Genomic DNA, 20,907 nt, shown 5'->3' with positions numbered 1-20,907 from the left:
AGAGACAGGGTTATTGATGCCGAGGACTGCTAAAATAACTTCATGTGATTTAAAATTTCCTTTCGGTGGATGAAATTCAATGTTGTGCTGTCTTGTCCCTGGAATTAACAATATCCATGTGATGTTGTGGTTTATCATGTTATAAGGCTGGAATTCTGAACAATTTCCCTATTCATGCAGAGAAATTGTACATCTAATACAATCTATGGACTACAGTTCAAAATACCTTCCTGTCACGTTATTTGTTATTTGTATAATGAAATAGGTTTCTTTGCAGATGCTTTTCAAATGTATGCTTGCATTTCAAGGTCAGAGGCAGTTCACACTATAGTAACACTTTTTTATTTCAGATGCTTTGGAGAATTATTTGGAAACAATACACATAGTAAATGTTGAAAGAAATGGAAACATTATTTATACCTGGAAGGTAAGCCAAATTTTTTAATTTTTGTTTTGTTTGGGAGAGAGACTAAGAGTGGCTGCACAATCCTACGAAAGTAACTCTCAGTCCTAGGTTTTTGTGCTTGAAATTGGAGAGTTCATTAGTTACAAATAAGACAGTTTATCATTTTGTTTGCAATACACACACACACACACACACACTTTAGATATATATACATATATATACTTTAAAGGTTTCCAGAGTGGTTTATAAAACATTAAAAACAACCTGGCAACTGACGCATGGTTTCCTAAGAGGCTGGAAGTTGTGCCAAAACCAAGCTTCAGTCCTAAGGACTGGAGCACAGCTTTGGAGCAACTTCTGACCTCTTAAGATGTGTGTGTCATTTAAACAGCATGCCTCCAAAGTGACCTGAATCAGCTTTATTTTGGCCTGTCTGTTTGGGCCCTTAGTTTAGTTCACAAAGGTTGCATCTGCATTGCAGAATTAATGCAGTTTGACATGGCTCAGTGCTATGGAATTCAGGGATTTGTAGTTTGGTAAGGTACCAGAGCTGTCAGACAAAGAAGGCTAAATATCTCAGAAAACTTTCCATTGCCATGGAGCCATGACAATTAAAGGGTGTCAAACTGCATTATTTTGGCAGTGCAGGTGCAGCTAAAGCCAACTTTGTAGCCTTTTTGAAAAACCTAGTGTGCAAAGGAATCTTGCAGCACCTAACATTGAGCCAGGGCAATTAAAGCAGTCTCAAACTGGATTATTTCTGCAGTGCGTTTTGGACTTTAGTTGGACTTCCCATAATCAACCAAACGCTTATAGGTAGCATGTTTTCTATTCCATTCCTCTGCATGTGGAAGTAAGCGCATAAGAATTTACTTCATTGGATATCTATCAGGGTTGTACTGTTTGTATTTATGTATACAACCCAGTGTTGGATATAGTATCCAACAGTATAATTCTACTAGTGCGAATAAAGTTGCACTGCTAATGTTATATTGGGTTTCTACCCTGGTTATTTTGGCATCAAACAGCTTTGAGAAGAGCACCACTATACATATCCATAATGGATTATCTGTAGTCCTGCCTAAAATATAGTTCTGTTTATTTAAAGATGTATAAAATGTATTTTTTTAAGTCTTAAAAGATTAGGACTGGATTTAGTGTACCATAAAACAGTGAACTACAAAGAACTCTAAAAGCCCCAGAAGACTCAGGTTTAAGCAACAAAATGAAATACATCTGGAGAGCATTACATTCTAGTCTATATGGTATCATGTGCCACAAGAGGTCCAGAGAAACAAGCACAACTGCCCTCTGCTGAATCTTGACATGAGAAATACCACTTAGGGAAATCTATTTGGAACTGGTTCTCACTAGTGAATGTCTCATGCAGATTTCCCATGTTTTTCTCATAGCTGCTTGTTGCTTTTGGTAAGACTGTCAGAGGGTAGAGAGAAACAAAAAATCCATGATAAATCAATAAAACCACGCAGGGCTTTTTTTAACAATATGCGAGAATTTAGAACATAGCTTGAAGATTATCTGGACTTTGAGGACTTTTCTGTTTGTTATAAATATAGAAAAGAAGGAAACATCTTGTCAGAGAGGACAATATTTGAAAGAAGCCATGCCAGAAGTAGGACCCATTATTTTTTAGTGGTTAAGAGCAGCTCTTTGTTTTTTTAAATGAAGTAAATGAATCTTTTCCTTTTACCAGCAATAGGAAAAGAAAATAACCTGCTATATTTCTATGTGAAAGGTGTAAAAAACACAAAAACATAGTGCAAAGTTGACAATGTTAGAGGGTTCCTTTATCAATGGCAAGCACTGAATGTTTAAAAACTTTGTATAATCATGGCTAATTCACTTTCTCTGTAGGGGAATCAGGGACACACACATATAGGATTATATGATCGCCATACTGGAAAAAACCAGGTAAGATTTAATTCACAATCCATGTATTAATTAGAGAGTGAAAACGGTTTGATCTTCTCTAAAATAAAGTTTTTTTCTAAAAAAATTAAAACTTTTTCATATAAGGTAAAATTTCTATTCATCACATTTTCATTCAGCTTAAATACACAAGGCAAAGTGGAAACTTCACAGTCTCTTCAACAAAACCAACCATCATGAAATCCATGGTGAAAATGATAATTCATAATTGTATATTTGTTAAAATATCAACAAAACCTGATAAAGTAGCATTTTGATTGCTTCAAATGCCTTCTAGGGGATAGGATTGAGCAGCATCATAAAATTTAAGAGGCTTGGTTCTTTTCCTTGGAGTAAGATAGTATTTCAAATATGTGTTGCAAGCATAGAAAAAAACCCTCTTGCTCTCAGCACTCATAGCATGAACTTCCTTGGGATTTGGCCTGCTTCTTCTGATATTCAACTTGAGTCAGGCCATTTGAATCACATTTACTAGCAAATGAAAACTTGCAGAAATAGTGACATTGCATGTTCTCCATCTTCCATCACTATGAATGGTTGCATTCTGCACCACCTACTTCTTCCAAGGTTCACATAGTATAAACCAGGGACCAGTGATTGCCTGGGTTACGAAACACTAATTCTCCAAGACAAAATTCTTTGACAGCCCAGATATAATTGAAGAAGGCCATCCTAGAAATTATTGCCAGCTTTGCATCCAGGATCACCACCAGGCCACACACTGGTCCCATTGAAGAATGTGAATCTGTGTAATGTTGGGAAATTATGGCTAAATCTAATGTTATTCCTGTCTAGAGCAAACCCATTCAAATCACTGGGATATAAGTTAGTTGTGACTAGTGAATCCCATTCATTTTAGTGGCTCTGCACTAACTTAGGACTTAGCTTTTCATCTCACATACTTAAGTGGTCTGCTCACTTTCCTAGTCACCACCATCAGAACAGTAAGTCTTACCTCCATTTGGTCATTCACTGCTGCATGTGAATACACTGATGGACACACAAGATAGGGACAGCTGAGAGTAGACAGGAGGAGCAGAGGTGTTGGAAAATGGGGTAAAATGTACATAAATAATGTACAGTTCTATGTTCTAGAGAGCCCCAGAATAAATAATCTAAATGCAATATAGCAAGTAGTTAATTGTGGAGGCATATATTGGGCTACAGAAAAATATAAAAATGGCTGATTCTGAGGCTGTGTGCTTTGAAGAAAGCCAATTTGGAAGGTGTAAGGATAGTTTTTCTCAGTGCTGAAATAATACCTGCTGTCCAATATCATTTGTAATTTAACTAAGTGTATTTTTTTCCTGCAGCACTTGTATACTTTTGAAAAAGATCTGCATGTGATCAGTTGCTCAGTCAACAATGAAAAGACACTTTTAGGTATGTTCCCCAACCATGTTAAAGTTCTCTTGTATAATTTTGAAGAATCACTGAATCTTGACAAATTACAAACTTCCTCCTGAAAACTGACAGGGTTGCAGGTCAGTGATGGGCAAAGCTGAAAGTGGGTGGAGCAAGAGAGAAACTTTGGTCCAAAACACACTGCAGAAATAATCCAGTTTGAGAGAGGTTTAATTGCCTTGGCTTGGTGCTAGGGAATCCTGGGAATTAAGATCATTCCACTGGCTGCCCATCAGTTTCCGGGCCCAGTACAAGGTGTTGGTGATCACCTTTAAAGCCCTTAATGGCTGGGTCTAACCTATCTTCGGGACCGCCTGCTTCCATATAATCCTCCCCGCACACTTAGATCCTTGGGGAAAAATTTGTTACAGCCTTGTAAAACAAGGCCGTCAACGACCTCCCAGAGGACCTTCTCTGCTGTTGCTCCCAGATTGTGGAATGGCCTGCCAGAAGAGATCCGTCATATTACCACTCTAAACAGCATTTAAAAAGCTATAAAGACGGATCTCTTCTGGCAGACCTTTCCTGAATAGTTCTCCAGCCATCAGAAGGAAAATCTAACTGCTGACCTCCGACTTCACCACAGTTATTGTATTGTTTTTTAAGTATGTTTTATGCTTTTAATTCCACACTGTTTAATTGTATTTTAAGGGGTGGGTGAGTTGAGGGTTTAGACTGTATATTTTAACTTTGTAAGCCCCGATTGCTTTTTGTAAAGAGGCGGAATATAAATAATTTTTATTTATTTATTATTACTTTATTGTGGCACTAGAGCTCTCTGACAGAGAAGGCTAAATGTCTCATAAAACTACAGTGCCCAGAGTTTCCTAGCATTGAGCCAGTTAAAGCTGTCTCAAACTGGATTATTTCTGCAGTGTGTTTTGGACCTTTGTCTTATACCCTCCCACTCTGCCTGCCACCACCTATTTTCTACTTTCCTTCTGTTTCATAAATCTCTATCTCTTCTTTCACTCCCACCTTCCATTTCCTCCATGTGCAGCATGCTGGTGGCAAAGGGACAGATTCTTCTGCTAGAAATCTGAAATGCACTTTTAATGGGCTTTTGCAGTTAATCTAAGATTCACATTGAATTGAGTTGAGGATTACATGTGTGAACCCTGATCTGAATGTTACCATTTTCAGTGGAAAACCCCAATGGCATCTTAGTAGGTTGATTCCAACTAGAGTAGACCTATGCAATCAATTGTTGAATACTGTAGTGAGTCAGCACATGGGTATATGCCAATGATTGAATAGGTCTACTGTATTCAGAACTAATAACTGACAATTTTACATTTCTGTGTACTCTCATAAGTATGGTAGCGTTACTTAATATTTAGTATTGTAATTTTGATGTGGATTTCTTTTTCCCAATTATTCCCAATTAGCTGTCAGCTTTCTTCAGTCAACAAGGGAAGAAAAAGTAAATCTGTTACTTCAGCCAGGTACTTGAAACACTGATACAACTGTTTGTGAGTGTGGGACATAGTCACCAACAACAGACTAATTTGCCTTAATTGTGCTTTATATCTCAGTGTCTAAATGTCTGACCTTGCTAATCGAAATTCACCCGGTTAATAATGTGAAAGTTTTAAAGGCTGTGGACAGCTGTATCAGAGTACAAGTAAGTGATCCCATTGATCTTTTCATCTAGAAAAGTAATTAGGTGTATAGTAATAGCTGTTAGGATATGTGTTGTCAGTGTCACAGTGACAGGAAGCTTACTTTCTATCATTAATATAATTTGTCACTTAAAAATGATACCATTATTTTAGCTAGAGTTGTATAATGCACCATTAACTATCTAGTTTCAGTGGCAATGCTTTAGTTTGTCTGTTATCTTTGAACAATTTCCTTTTACAGTTTCTATATCCAGTTGCAGAAACAAATGCTTCTTCAGAAAGCTGTCTCTTACTGATTTCCGAAGATAAATGTAAGCATTTTAAATATATATATATATATATATATATATATATATATATATATATATATATATTTGTTTAATATTCCATCTTTCTTGCAATTTGGGATCCAAAGCAGCTTAGCTAAAACAGTATGTACTACATATTTTTTGTTGTGCCCTGTTTGTATGTTAACTGTAGATTAATTAATAGACTGTAGTGTAATCTGTTTTTTAAAAAGGGTAATATCACATTAAATATTTTGTGGTACTTATGTGTGGAGCTTGAAGAAGTTACTCTTTTGGACTAAAACTTCCCAAATACCCTAGCTGATATGGTCACTAAAAAAAAGTCCTAAAAGTAACTTTTCAAGCCACTGATTATTTGCACCAGAGATACATTTGGCCCTCCTTATATGCAGGATTGCCTTCCACGACTTTGAGCTTACACAGAAGGCAGGCCCCGGCAGAAATAATGGGATGTGTACTCGCACCAAATGCCCCATGCGCCACTGCGAGCACACACCCCATTGTTTTCTATGGGGCTTGAGCATACGCTCTTTTCCCCATACGTGGGGGGCGGGGCGGAACAGATCCCCCGCATATGGGGAGGGTGGACTGCTGCTTTCAAACTAGCCAGGATTTCTAAGCTCACATCAAATCCTGGCTTGCAGTTCTGACTTGTCAGTGACATGACAAGAGTTGTCATTCAGATGATACACTGAGTACATTTCTCATGGTTTGTTTAACGAAGCTATAGTGGAATGGAACAGAGTGGGAACAAATTGGCTACATTTAGGAGTATGCAACTTTTTCATGACAAGCTAAAATCTAGGGCATCATGGCCTAGTTGGACTTTTGTGTGTATGGTAATGAGACATAACGTAAGACACGTGCATGAATATACATTCTTTATAGCATGGTTGGGAAAGTGCTGCCAGTGGGTCACATATGTCCCCTGAGCCCCACTTTTGTGTTCCCCAAAAGCTCTTCCGGACCCCTAAAACCCTCTGAACCCCCAAAATTTATTTTAAAAATTTGGACTTTTATTGGATGATTTTTCATTCCCCAGTGGTAGAAAACTAGCAAAACTGTCCACCAACGTATTGATTTCAGTCTTTTACCCCCCACCACCCATCCTAGAATTTTGTTCTGACTGCAACAACCAAAATACCTCTATTTTGTAAGCAGTACAGCTTCCTGCTCATGGCCTTTCCAAGTTGTTGGAGAGCAGAAGATCTAGCTATTCTGTTATAGCTGGATATGCTGCAAGTACTGTATATCATCTGCAGAGACAGCCAAGGTAACTGATTGTGTCCCCCCTATTTCTCCCACTGTCCGACAACACAGAAATGGCACTATTGAAGGGAACCATGCTATTTTCAGTGTGAGTTTTTTGGGAGCAGGATTGGCAGATTTATCTACAAACATGTGGCTGTGTGATATACACATGTCCCCCATTGCAGGATCTTGTCCATTATTTTTACTGAAACCTTTGTTTTTATTAACTACAGTCGGCCCTTCTTATACACGAATTCAAGCATCCGCGGTTTGAAAATGTTCAAAAAAGTATAAATTTCAAATATCAAACCTTGATTTTCCATTTTTTATAAGGGACACCATTTTGCGATGTCATTATATTTAATGGGACTTGAGCATACACTGATTTTGTTATCCATGGGGGATCTTGGAACCAGACCCCAGCGTATAACAAGGGTCTACTGTATTCTCAAAATGAAGCTTCATCTGTACTGCAGAAAAATCCAATTTGACACCACTTTAACTGCTGTGGCTCAGTGCTATGGAATTCTGGGAATTGTAGTTTTGTGAGACATTTAGCCTTCTCTGTCAGAGAGCTCTGGTGCCACAATAAGCTACAAACTCCAGAATTCCATAACATTGAACCATTACAGTTAAAGTCGTGTCAAACTGGATTATTTCAACAGTGCGGATGTAGCCTAGGATCTGTATGGATAGGCTGAATGTTTTGTATTAAACACATGTTGACTTAAAATGTGTATCTGATCTGCATGAGTACAGTTTCACAAAATGCCCATATTAAGTCCTCATCATACACTTTGTAACAATCCCACATGCAGCAATTCCCGCACAAATGTTAGAACTTGAAGTGCTAATCACTTAGAAATAAACAAATAAACAAAAAACACCTTTGGATTGGTTGATAACTTCTGTATGTATTATATAAAAAGTCATAATATGACATTGTTTTTGAATTTAAGATATTGAAAAAATTGACATCCAAGTTGTTGAAGACAGACATGGAGTGGTAAGAAGTTTAAAGTTTTTGCTCAGATGCAGCTGGTTAGGCTGGGGAATCATGATACAGTTTTTAAATGTTGCTTTATTCAGTGGTGATCTTCTCCAAGCAATTTTTAGTGATATTTTACAGTGATAACTATGTAGACATAGAGGAATGTAGATTAGATCAGCAACAAGTGTGCTAAAAGTCCCCTCCAGGCTACAAGTAAACAGCTTGGGGACAGTTTGGGCATGATGCAGATAGACTAGTGAAGAACTTACTGGAAAACTGTTTTAGGGTATGAGTAGTACAGTGTCTTTGCTATAGAATAATCCAGTTAAGATGTTGTTCTGGAAAACAAAGCATGTGAACTTGTGACTTCTGATCTTTAGCATGGCATGTATAGAAGTTCCAGGAGCAGTGTTTTCCAAACATATTCCTGGCTACTGCTGGGCACTTGTTATACCACTCCTCCCTCCCTAATTAGTGCTCATGTCCTTACTTTCCAGGTAATTGAAAATTCAAGCCAGCTTTCAAGACAGAGAATTGTGGATGATCTCATCTGGGCCCAGTGGGACATGATGGAACAAAGACTGTTCTACATTGTCCCAAAGGTAGAACTCAGTGAATCTTTTGTTCCCTTGATTACATACCAACACACACACACACACACACACACACACACACACACACATATATATATATATATATAGTGGGAATGCTCAGTGTAAAACAGTTTGCAGTGTTTTCTGTGATAAAGGACAGAGGAATATGCTTTGTTTTGTTTTTAAAACACATCAAAGCTAGGCTGTTAATGCTGTTTGTCTTTGATGTCATTGTACTTAATCCTAGGTAAGTAAGGGAATGATGGGCCTACTCCCTCATGAGGGGAAAGGAATTCTGTATTGCTGAGTTGCATATTGAGAACTCTAGTGTTGTAAACAGATTCCAGTGCTGAGCCCCATTTCAAATTAAAATGGTACTTCTGCAAAATTAGTGTACTTAAACTTAGAAAAAAGACCTCTCATTATGGGGGGAAAAGGTAACCCAGTGCTGTTCCAAAGTTTGGAAAAGGTTTTTTTTGTAGACTGCAGTTCCCAGCATTCCCCAAACCAGCATGCCTGTGTCCCTTGTTTGTCATCTTACTGAGAGACCATGATGGCTAGGGGATTTTGGGGAGCTATAGTCCATAAATGTATTTTTGTTTCAAATTCTCTTGGCGTTTATCTTAAAATGTGAAGCCACTCCTCTACTGCTGATTGTAGCCATGTTTCAGAATGGTGAATGACAGGGATGGTGAACAGGGCCTTCCCAGATGTTATTGGATCACCAATCACCATCAGTTCCATCCAGCATAGCTACTGCTGAAGGATGATAGGAATTGTAGTCAAATGACATCTGACTACACATTACACATTTGACTTATAAAAGTTATGAAATAGGCAGATCTTTGGATTTTGTTGTTATCACTAATTCACTCACTCAAATACAGAATACCTAGAAGATTTGAATGTTGTAAAGCTAAAACTAAATATCTACCCTGAGTTTTGTGGCCTAAGATAGTGTTCACAACTGATCTGATATGCCTGTGCAAAAAGGCAATGGGAAGCAGCTTTGACACCCACAAAAAGGTTTCATCTTCTGAAACAGTGAACTATGTTTTAGAGTAAGTAAAACCGCAAGCATTAATATACAGAAGGTAGACAATGTGGAGGAGGAAGGAAACATGTAACAAAGTTATGTTGTGGTGAGTTTTTACGCTTGCCTTGTGTTAGGGTCTCTCTGTTCAAAGAGTGGTCTTTGGTGAATTACAAGGGGAAACAAAGGATTCCTAATTCTGTATTTTTCTCATAAAGCTCACTCAAGGTTCTGAGGTGAGGCACTTGTAGGGAGAAATTGTAAGTAGGTAGGAGATGCTTCACTGTTTCCCATCTTACTGATTTTCCCCTGTAAATGCTTCTGAAAAGTTATTAAGACCATCCTCCCAAGCTCTTCTTATAGCTGTTTACTCCAAATTAGCTTGGTTGAAGATAAAACTATTGGGAGAGGGGATACATTTGCTGTTTTGAGCCCAAGAGCAGTTAAACTGTCTCCCATCTTCTCAGCCTCATATTTCTGTTACCGTAGCCATGTGTGTATGGAACTTTCCACTTGCCAAGGTAGTGTCTGGTACAGCCTTGAAAGTCTTCAGGCATTCCTGTTTGCAAAGGGACTTGTAACACCTTTGAGATTAATTAAGGGAAATAAAACTTTGGTTGCATTTTTGTAGACTTAAATCTACTTTCCCAGATTCAATAAAGGTATACTGATTAGTGTTTATTTTTCTTTTAGGAATCACAGGACACTTTAAATTGCATCCAGTTTTTTCCTGATACAAACTTCAAACTGATAGTAAGGTCTTCTGAAGAGCTTTTGTGCTTGTCTTTTTTTTCCAGTTTAAGATATTATCAAAATATACAATTTTTGAAGATTTAAGACAGAGTGGTGCACAGAGCCATGTGTCTCTAAATGTCTAGTTCAGACAAGCATTTGTGCTACTTTATTTCTTCAGTACCTGATGGGTTGCAGTTGAATGTGTGACCTTTAGCAAGAGTACCTATAGTAGGAGTAAATGTGATGTAGTTGTTTGAATCCTGAACTATGACTCTGGAGATGAGCATTTGAATCCCCCTCAGCCATTGAAACCCACTGGGTAACCTTGGGCACAGTCTCTGAGCCTCAAAGTGAGGGTAAATGCAAAGGCAAACTCCTTCCAAACTTATCTTGCCAAGAAAACCCTGTGATAGGTTTACCTTAGGGTTGCCATAAGTCAGAAACAATTTGAAGGCATACAACAACAACAACAAACTTACAGTAGAGTGGGAAACCTGGATGCTTTAGACTTCAGTTCCCAGAAACCTCAGACAACGTTATAACTGGAAATTGACTGTGGAAGGTATAGATCAAAATTTCTGCAGGGTCTTGTGTGGTCTTTGATTATATATTGAATTGCCTAAAATAGACCATTTCAAAGAAGTTGAGTAAGTAAGTAAGTTTATTAGTAGTAAAGATAGGGATATGAAAACATCTAACATCATCAGTGGTCAAATAATGGCTAGGTGATATTTTTCCTAAGGTTAAGTTATTTTAACTGTAGACAGATAATAATTTGTGTTCAGAAATGTGATATGTAAAATGTGATATGACCTTGGGCGAGTCACACACTCTCAACCCCAGAAATCCTCATGATAGGTTTACCTTGGAGTTGCTATAAATTGTAAAAGACTTGATGGTACACGACAACAGAGTCTGAGGTGATACAGTTATTATTATTATTAACCTTTATTTATAAAGCGCTGTAAAGTTCTTAACCAATCAGTTAACACCAAATTTTGGCACTTGCTTGTTGCTGCTAAGTAATGTAAATTCCTAGACTGTTAAGAAATATACAGTCCAGCAAAATCTGGGGGGGCCACACATTGTCCATACCTATTTTAATTACTTATTTAATAAGTGTTAATAAAGAAAGCAACTTCTATTTCCTTCGCTTACATAAATTAGCTGCATGTGCCCAAAATTGAATTACTACTAGAGTCACTCTCTGTCAAGGTATGACAGGGTTTTAACTCTTAGCTGTGCTGTCCCTTTTTGTTTTTCAACAGCTTGAAGCACCTTTGGATATATCTTTGACTGACATAGCAATAAAGTGAGTACTACCTAAGTTTTTGTACCTGCTTTTGTCTAAAGGTGTTTTAATATTTGATTGGGCAATGTGTGGGGTTTATATTCTGTTATGTGTACCTCTCTTAGTTCCAGATCATCTGTAGAATGTTTTTGCTCATTTGCTGAATGCTTAATTTAATCCTGTTTTGCATAGTACCTTGAATATGAGCCAACATTATTTTTATGAGGAGTGGAAGCATGGAAGTATGTATTATTGACTCAAATTGGTAACTCAAATACCTGTTCCATTTGATCACTAGATTGCCAAACTTTAATTAAAATGTTTTTTGGAGGATTGCAGTGTAATGATAAACCATGAGTTGTACAAACTGTAGTTTTTGACAGAATTGTGAAAATATATTACCATTAAATGTGCTGAAAATTAGAAGAATAAATCAATAAGGGAAGGAGAAACCCCTGCAGCTCAGTATCATAAGGAAAAAAAACATACAGTTATACCTCAGCTAACAAAGCAAATGCGTGCCTGGGCAAGACTTCTTTAACAGAGAATTTGGTACCAGAGGCTGAAAATACAAGGAAAGAATGTGGTTAGGTTTCTGTACCAAAAAAAAGAGTAGTTAATATGTTTCAGCAAATTTTTAATTCAAAACTAATACTAATAACATGTGAAATGAAACAATCAGGTTAGGTACCCTTGCAGAAGTAAATAAAATAAAATTAACTTTAGAAAGTTAATTTTATTATTTATTATTTAGTAAATTTATTACTTCAAAGCTTCTTCCAAAATCTAGGGATGACTTTTTCTTTCACCAGCCTCAGTACTCTTATGATTTCAATTCTGTGGCCAAATATTGCTGGGGTGTTTTTTTAGCATACCATGAGTAGCTTGTTTTCCCTCTTTTTTGTTGTGTTCAGTAAAGGATTGTGAAATTAGCTGCTGCTTACCTTGCCTGTTGCAGGCAGAAAAACAAAGCAATAATAGTATCAGTTGGAGTAGAGTCCTCCTTTTTTTTTTTTAGCTTAGTCGGATTGTATTGTTTAGTGCAGACACATTGCTGAAACCTAAGATTGTTTCTCCAGCCTTCCTTCACCATCTTCCCCATGCTGATGCTGCTAAAAACTTTCAAGCTAGGCAGAGGATGAGGAAGAAGGAGAGCTATGCCATTGTTGAAAGACTTGGCAAAAATAGCTTCTTTGTCAGAGGCTTTGTGCTAGTAGTTTGTTTTTGTACCTTATGTCTAACTATGAGTCTCATCACATTACAAAAATAAGATGAGAGGCAGTGAGATAGAAGCAGCTTTCTCTTTACCTCTCCGCAAGCCTTTGCAGTACATCCATTCTGTTTTTTATGGAGATGATTGTAAAGACATGCCTTTTGTTGTGCTGGAAAAACTGTTTGGCAAAAGCTTTGTTTTTGTGACCGTCTTCCTCTAGAGGGAGAATGGGGGCACTACGACATCATGCAACAAGGAGGTAAGCAGAAAGCCGCTTCCATTTCACTGCCTGTCGTCTTACTTTTTAATATGATAAGGCTCTTAATCTGCACATTGGTTATTTATATGACTTCAGAGATAACATTGTTGGCAGTAATATAGTGATTTCTGACTTCTGTTCCTAGGCCCATGGATTTGGATTATTGTTGTCATCAAGACCAAGAGATTATACCTAAACCTTTGAATGTCCAGGTTGTTACCAGTGAAACAGGTAGTGCATACATGATACCTTACGAATCCAACTTACTGGAACCATTGACTTTTGTCTTCAGCTTAATTTATGTGTTCTTTCATCACCACATGATGAACTTGTTCTCTGTAGGTATTTGGAGACAGAGTACATCATAATACAATGCATGTCAGTTGTGACTAATGTGTTTCAATTACTGCAGATCTTTCATTATTTTGTGATATCTCCCTTCTTTCTTATACCTTTCATAAATCTTGCTGAGATTCTTATGACACATGAATTCTATGAGGCATGAATTATATATTCCAGTTATATATTCCTGAATTCCTAAGTATTATAAGTAGCAAGTCTTGTCTTTCAAAGTGATACAATATGTCTCTGTTACTGATATGCCTTTGAATCAAAACACAAAGGGTGTTTTGATTGCTATGTTCTGCCTTGACAGACTGGTAAAGCAAACGTTTTGCAAAGATCTGAAAATTTTGACACCTCTTTCTTGAATAGATTTTTTATTTTGTGCTTTTTCACTCACTGATGGTGTATTTTGGTAGAATTCCCAAAACACAATACTAATACTCAAAACCTCTCTCTCTCACACACACACAAGCACACACACACTTTCACTGCTGCACAAACCAATGCAGCATCTATTAGTTGTAATACACATCTGTGAAATTGTAGAGCCAAGATAATTACTAGGCTGGGTTTTGAAATTATTTCCATCTTTAAATGGAGACTCTTTTTAAAACAAATGGGGTTCATTGTTTATAAAGCTGCAATTATTTATGTGTATGTGTAAGGGGGGAACTAGATGTATGTTTTGGAAATTAGCTATTATACCTGTAATACAATAGCAGGGGGGGGGGGGGAGAGAGAGATAGAGAGAGATCTGATGGGATTGTGAGACCAATGAGGTTTTCATATTTCAAAAACATGCGATAAAATGTCAAGAACATAAGAATATAAGATGAGTAGAATGTATACCATAAAAATATCATGTATTATGCATTTTGAGTTGATCTTGTCTCATACCAATTTTTTTGAGAAAAGTATCACAAAAAGAAATGGTGCACACCAACTCCATACAAAAATACAAAAGGGAGGGAAAATAATTCACGGGTAGAGAAAACCTAGAGCAATTAAGGCATCTTTACAATGTGTTCTATATTAACAACAAAAATATATTTCAGACAAATATTTTTTGTCTGAAAAGGACAACTTTTCATAATGTTAATTAAACCACTACAGAGATTATTATATGATGATACAGCTTTATTCATGGAAATGTAACTAGCTGCTTTAATCTTTACTTTTAAAAATATAACATTAAAGTGGCAATCCTCCAGTTGTAATTTCTTAACACAGTGTTCTTTTCTTCATAGGAAGTTTATGCATATGTTACAGTCTCATTCCTGTTAATCCTGAAGAAGTTACGTACTCTGTGTCCTTCTTACATAAAGGTATCATATTTACAATGCAGCACTAATGTCTACTCAAAAATAAGACAGATTTCAGTGGGACTTAATTCTGGATAAATGTGTACAGGATTGGAGCTTTTGTGAACAGATAAGTGTTGGAAGATTTTGGCATTCATTTTCCCCTTTCTTAGATAGATAGGGATTTCCTGCATGCAGTCTCTCTCTCTCTCTCTCTCTCTCTCTCACACACACACACACACACACACACATATATTCAAACTAACCATGTGACTTCTCCCCCTTTGGGACTAACAGACATTCTCTCTCAAGATTATAAACTGAACAGTTGGTCCTCCATCATCCTCTTCTCTCAACCTTCTTTGGAGAGATGGTGAAATATTTCTTTACTTGAACTATTTACTATCTGTATTAGGACATAGCTTCTATGTAGATTATAGCCATTAGTACATTTTTGTTTGAAATGCAAGTCACTTGTGTTTGTTTTTGGAGTCAGTCTCAGTTCTTAGGGAAGCATAATTAGGCAAGAGCACATTTCTGCTACTCTGCTGATTTAAAGCTAGACTCTAACAGGCTTAGCTTTGGTATTTTTACTTTTTAAATATTTTTGTTTCATTACCAAAGGCATAATGCTTAGGAAACTTAAACTACCCTACATTAAGTAGGCAGGGGTCAGTTTTTACTAACTTCCCACAAATCATTTTGACACATTGGCGCCTCAGTGAAATTGACATCATGTCACTTCTGGGTTCAGCTAGCTTGAGGCCATTATTCAAGGATTTTGAAGGTTTTTGTGACATGTGAGGGTTTTTGTGCATGTTGTTCAGGGTATAAGGCAAGCCACTGTGTTAGTTAGTGGCGCGGGTGTTTTCTGAGTAAAAACAGTCCCTTAAAAAAATTGGTTTGGGGCATTTTTAGAGAGCCGTTTTATTTTGGGGCAGCACTTCAGAAGTCCTTCAGTTGAGAATAGGCTAGCCTGAAAAAAGTGGGTTTGAGAGAGTCATATTTAGATTTCCGTCATAAATATGAATCCCTAGCCGTAACAAGATTGTAACTCCAGCTTGCAATCTTGTAACTACTGTACAGGATGCAGCCCATAATTAAACATCTAAGCAATAATGTATGTAATAATCAGTAATAGTAATATTAAGTAATAGTAACAATAGAATAAAGGAAAAGAATAATAACAATAGAATAATTATTTTGTAGATTTCCATTTGGTTTGTATTTGTTTCGCTTTTGGTTAGTTTAAATTTTATTCTGGGCCTGATGTTGAATTTCTTCCATAACAAACTGGAACAGTGGTAGACTTTTGTGGTTCTGTGTTGCTGCTTTTCTTGTAAGCACATGTAGAACATATCAGCCTATATTCTTTTTTTTTTCCTAAATGAAAATACTTTGGGAGCAAATAAGCATGCAGAAGTTGCTCATTCTGCAAAGCATGGATAACAGCAACAACTGCATAACACTCAGATATTAAGACTGCATATTTAAAAAAAATAGAATGAGGAGCCAAGACACTAAACTTGTTGAATTACTTTTTTATTTTTTAAACTAGCAAATGAACCACAATAAATTAGAGAAGTAAACAAAAGTTGAAAGCGATCCAGATTTCCCAAATTGTGTGTTATCTTTCAGAAATCATTGTTTGAAACAGACTTGTTTAAAACTTGTTTAAAGATATCACTTTTTTTTTTTTACCCTTTTTTAGGTTACAGTAAAACATACATGGTAGCTTTAGATGAAGTAGATTCCCTGGAAGTAAACAATCTGACCTTTTTAAATCTTGGTAAGTTAATAACTGAACCTCATCTCTCTCCTTTTCTGCCATCTTAGATAAGGAAAGAAAACATACATTTTTTCCTTTCAGTATGTCACATGGATTTGTCATGTTTTTCAGTCTGCTGGATTGCTAAATAAGGAAAGTTCTCTAAGTTGGCCTTTTCCCCATTGGTGAAACAAATAACTTTAGTTGCCTGTAGTCATGAGACTATGGCATGCTGCTTGGGAAAATTTGAATGGCCAAGTTGCTTATTTCTTGTAATACAGCCTGTGACATTATTATTGTTTTGTGTTTTGTGCCTCTGACATACAGGAGTGTTTTTTTCCCCTGGCGAAAGTAATGAGATTTTCAGTCATGCAATTGGAATAGGTGTCAGGATAGAGGTATTCTGGTTTTAATGGGATTATCCCCACATAAATATTTCAAAAAGCAGACATAATTCATCTCTCAGATAAATCTAAGGATAAACTAACAAGTCTGTATTTTTCATTTATTTATTGTTTAACACACACCCCCAACCCAAACAACAGATTATTATGTGGCTGTCTACTTACCTGGACATTTTCTGCATCTTCTGAACACTCGACATCCTGACTTGATGTGCTATAGCTTCTTCCTAACAGGTACAGTGAATAAGTTCTGCAACAGCTTTTTCACTAGAAATTCATTTCAGTGTCATTCAAGAGCCTGCACAGAAATAAAATATATTTGGGTAATGCAAAAGGAAAAGGAAAAGAGATTTTAAAAATTATAGCATTAAAAAATTAAGACATTCAACCAGTATATAGTTAGGGGTTTCTTCTCATTTTCTTGCTCCAGCACTCAAGTGATGATAGTAAAAGTTATGTTGGTGAGCATAATTGTGCCCTATGTTGGTAAAATTTGCTGGTTATTTTCCCCCCGGATGAACCCAGTTTCCCATCTGTATACAAAAAGTGCTCTTACTTGTGCATCCTAGAATCATAAAAGGAATAAAGCATTTGTGCTGGATCTGGCTGATATCTCATTTATATACATGTACAGTCGTCCCTTCCCATTTACGGACTTGAGATTTGCGAATTTGAATATTTGCGATCTCAGCGTGAGTCTCACCTCCTCTCATGCTTGGGACAGCTGGCTGTAGCTATCCCAGGCATGGGAGAAGGTGGGCGAGGACTATACATGCCCTGCCCAGTCCCCTTCTCTTGTGCTTGAGAGAGCTTGAGAGCACTCCCAGGCATGGGAGAAGGTGGCTGGAGCCCACGAATGCGCTACCCTGTCCCCTTTTCTTGTGCTTGCGACAGCTGGCTGCATCTGTTCCAGGCATTGGAGGAGGAGGAGGTGGGCAGGGTTTGAACTATTTGTGAATTTTCCATATTCGCGGGGATCTTGTTCCCCTAACCCCCACAAATATTGAGGGACAACTGTACAGTACAGTGGACCCTTGTTATACGCTGGGGTTTGGTTCCAAGATCCCCTGTGGATAACAAAATCCGTGGATGCTCAAGTCCTATGAAGTATAATGACATAGCAAAATGATGTCCCTTATAAAAAATGGAAAATCAAGGTTTGATATTTGAAATTTATACTTTTTTTTAACATTTTCAAATTGTGGATGCTTGAATCCTTGTATAAAAAATCTGTCTATAAGAAGGGCCAACTCTATATACAGTGGTGCCTCGGGTTACGAAAGTAATTCGTTCCGCGGCCGCTTTCGTAACCCGAAAAGCCTTCGTAAGCCGAATTGCCATAGGCGCTAATGGGGAAAAGCCGCGTTTCGTGCGAAAAAGCCGAAAAAAGCACCAAAAATTTTATTCGTAACCCGAAAAAACATTCGTAACCTGGAACAATGATTTCCAATGGGATTTTTTCGTATCCCGAAAATTTCGTAACCTGGGTATTTCGTATCCCGAGGTACCACTGTACTGGTATAAACCATGATATATATCGTGGCATCCCTACCACTTATGCAACACAGATCCTGGAGCCCTATATATGCTGGGAGAATATTTAGTACAATCACGGACTTAATAGATATCTTTACCTACAAAGATTAGCTTTCAGTTACAAATTCACAATTTCAGTTATCTAAATGTCCTTCACCTTCTTCTTTTATCTTCCTCTTCTTTTATCTTCTTTTATCCTTATCTTCACTGCTTGTCTACATTATTAGCAGGAATTAATTTATTTCAGTGCTTACTAGGCACACCTTATGCAAACAAATTTTCTCCAATTCGTTGTTCAGGTGGGGATGCTAAAATTAATGGATTGCATACTAGCACCATCATTTCTCCTCTCAAGTCAATGGTCTTGGATCGTAGCACAGGAAGGATGTTTACTGTTGCAATAAACAAGGAAGCTCTGTTGCAATTCCTGTGGAACAGCAAATTGGATAGTGACAGAATGGCAGCACTGCACTGTTTGCTTCTACATAGTGGGAGCACAAGGGAGATTGAAACCCAGGTAGGGAAGATACTCTTTTTTAAAAAAAAATAATAATTAAAATGTGGCACAGAATATGCTTCATCTTGCATGTAAAATAAAAACACTGATTATTTTATTAAGCAAATAATTGCTAGAATAACATATCCTGATTTATTCTGAATATCAAAGAAGTAATGTTGTAGTGTAATCTGTTAGCATTTGCTTAGTCTTTCCCTGCAAAACTAATACGCAAGGATTTCAAGTCTTCCACAACTTTGCGGATTCTTTCATTATACATCTTCAAAGCTTCAAAGATTGTTTTGTTTTCTAACCTTCTCTTGACCCCTCCTCTTTGTCTAGCTATCGTCCGATTTCTCTTCTCCCCTTTCTTTCTAAGGTTTTGGAACGGGTTGTTTATTCGTGCTGTCTTGAGTTTCTTGAAGCCAACTCCATCCTTGATTCCTTCCAGTCTGGTTTCTGCCCAAGGCATTCTACAGAGACAGCTCTCACTAAGATTTCGAATGACCTTTTACGGGCCAAGGCTAATGGCCTTTACTCTGTACTCATCCTTCTTGATTTGTCTGCAGCCTTTGACACTGTTGATCACTCTCTTCTAGTTAATATACTTTCTGACCTTGGGTTCTCAGACTCTGTTCTCGACTGGTTTAGATCTTACTTGTCTGGCAGATCTTTCGCAGTGGTTGCAGGCGGTCAGACTTCTCCTGTTTCCTTATCTGTTGGAGTTCCCCAGGGCTCTGTTCTGGGTCCCCTTCTGTTTTCTCTCTACACACTATCCTTAGGTAAACTCATTAGCTCTTTTGGTTTTTCCTACCATCTCTATGCCTATGACACCCAGTTATATCTTTCCACCCCTGACCTTTCTCCAAGGCTTGAACAGCAAGTCTCGTCTTGCCTCACAGCCGTCTCGCAGTGGATGCGTCATCGGCGTTTGAAGCTCAACATGTCCAAGACGGAGCTTCTTGTCTTTCCTCCTAAGCCCACCCTTCAATACTCCTTTTCTGTCTCTGTGGACAACATTTCTATTCAACCAGTCCAGCAAGCCCGCAGTCTTGGTTTTATCTTTGATTCTTCTCTGTCGTGTTTCCCTCATATCCAGACCACAGCCAAGGCTTGTAGATTCTTTTTGTACAATATTGCCAAAATCCGACCATATCTCTCTGCCTCTACTGCCAAGATCCTGGTCTATGCCCTAGTGATCTCACGACTTGATTACTGTAACGTCCTCCTGGCTGGGCTTCCTCTTTCTCACCTCCGTCCTTTAATTTCTGTCCAGCATTCAGCTGCACGCATTATCACTTCCACCCACCACTCTGACCACATCTCCTCTGTGTTGGCATCCCTTCACTGGCTCCCCCTCCCTTTCTGCATTCAGTACAAGCTCCTGCTGTTGACATTTAAAGCCCTCCATGGGCTGCCCCCCCCCTTGCTTATCAGACCTTATTTCTCCTCACCTTCCCACTAGGGCCCTCCGTTCTGGTAGTCAAGGTCTGCTGTCACAGCCCAGGATTTCCTCTGCCCCATCCCGGATTCGCCCCTTTTCACTCGCTGCCCCTCACTCCTGGAATCTTCTTGCCCCGCAAGCAAGAGCCATCACTTCTTTAACCAGCTTCAAAACGGAGTTGAAGACCATTCTGTTCAGGGCAGCGTTCCCAGGCATTGCATAATTGTCACTGGCTATTTGATGTTCTTTTCTTCCCTGTTTTATTGAATCATTTCCTGTATTGCTATGTATTTTATATATATTATCCTACTAGAGATGCCCCCTCCCCACCCCCACTCCCTTTGTGTCGTGTCTTTTTAGATTGTAAGCCTGAGGGCAGGGATCCGTCCAATTAAAAAGATTGTATGTACAGCGCTGTGTAAATTTACAGTGCTTTATAAATAAAGGTTAATAATAATAATAATAATAATAATAATAATAATAATAATAATAATAATAATAATAATAATAAATCTCAATAGGTAATCCAGTGGATTTCTGACAACACATCAATTTGT

The 20,907-nt window shown here is 37.7% G+C and overlaps 2 protein-coding genes across 3 annotated transcripts in view; both read left to right on the top strand.

Annotated features, from left to right (window-relative positions):
- Nucleotides 1-20,907, top strand: part of ARMC10 (armadillo repeat containing 10) — a 310,309-nt gene that overhangs the window by 19,401 nt on the left and 270,001 nt on the right. The gene's annotated exons all lie outside the window — the stretch shown is intronic.
- LOC121930793 (gamma-secretase activating protein) overlaps nt 1-20,907 on the top strand; it is a 68,156-nt gene that overhangs the window by 12,253 nt on the left and 34,996 nt on the right. The window contains 16 exon segments of the mRNA XM_042467666.1: nt 351-427; nt 2,282-2,338; nt 3,670-3,739; nt 5,149-5,205; nt 5,296-5,384; nt 5,624-5,693; nt 7,901-7,947; nt 8,430-8,534; nt 10,252-10,311; nt 11,562-11,605; nt 13,202-13,287; nt 14,649-14,726; nt 16,414-16,491; nt 17,016-17,108; nt 18,710-18,927; nt 20,872-20,907. The exon segment at nt 20,872-20,907 is cut by the window's right edge and continues 9 nt beyond it. Coding sequence (XP_042323600.1) covers nt 351-427; nt 2,282-2,338; nt 3,670-3,739; nt 5,149-5,205; nt 5,296-5,384; nt 5,624-5,693; nt 7,901-7,947; nt 8,430-8,534; nt 10,252-10,311; nt 11,562-11,605; nt 13,202-13,287; nt 14,649-14,726; nt 16,414-16,491; nt 17,016-17,108; nt 18,710-18,927; nt 20,872-20,907 — 1,265 coding nt within the window.

This window comes from Sceloporus undulatus, chromosome 5 (assembly GCF_019175285.1).
Source record: "Sceloporus undulatus isolate JIND9_A2432 ecotype Alabama chromosome 5, SceUnd_v1.1, whole genome shotgun sequence".
NCBI lineage: Eukaryota > Metazoa > Chordata > Lepidosauria > Squamata > Phrynosomatidae > Sceloporus > Sceloporus undulatus.
The sequence above is the reverse complement of the archived record's forward strand: the minus strand, read 5'-3'. Positions and strand labels throughout refer to the sequence as shown.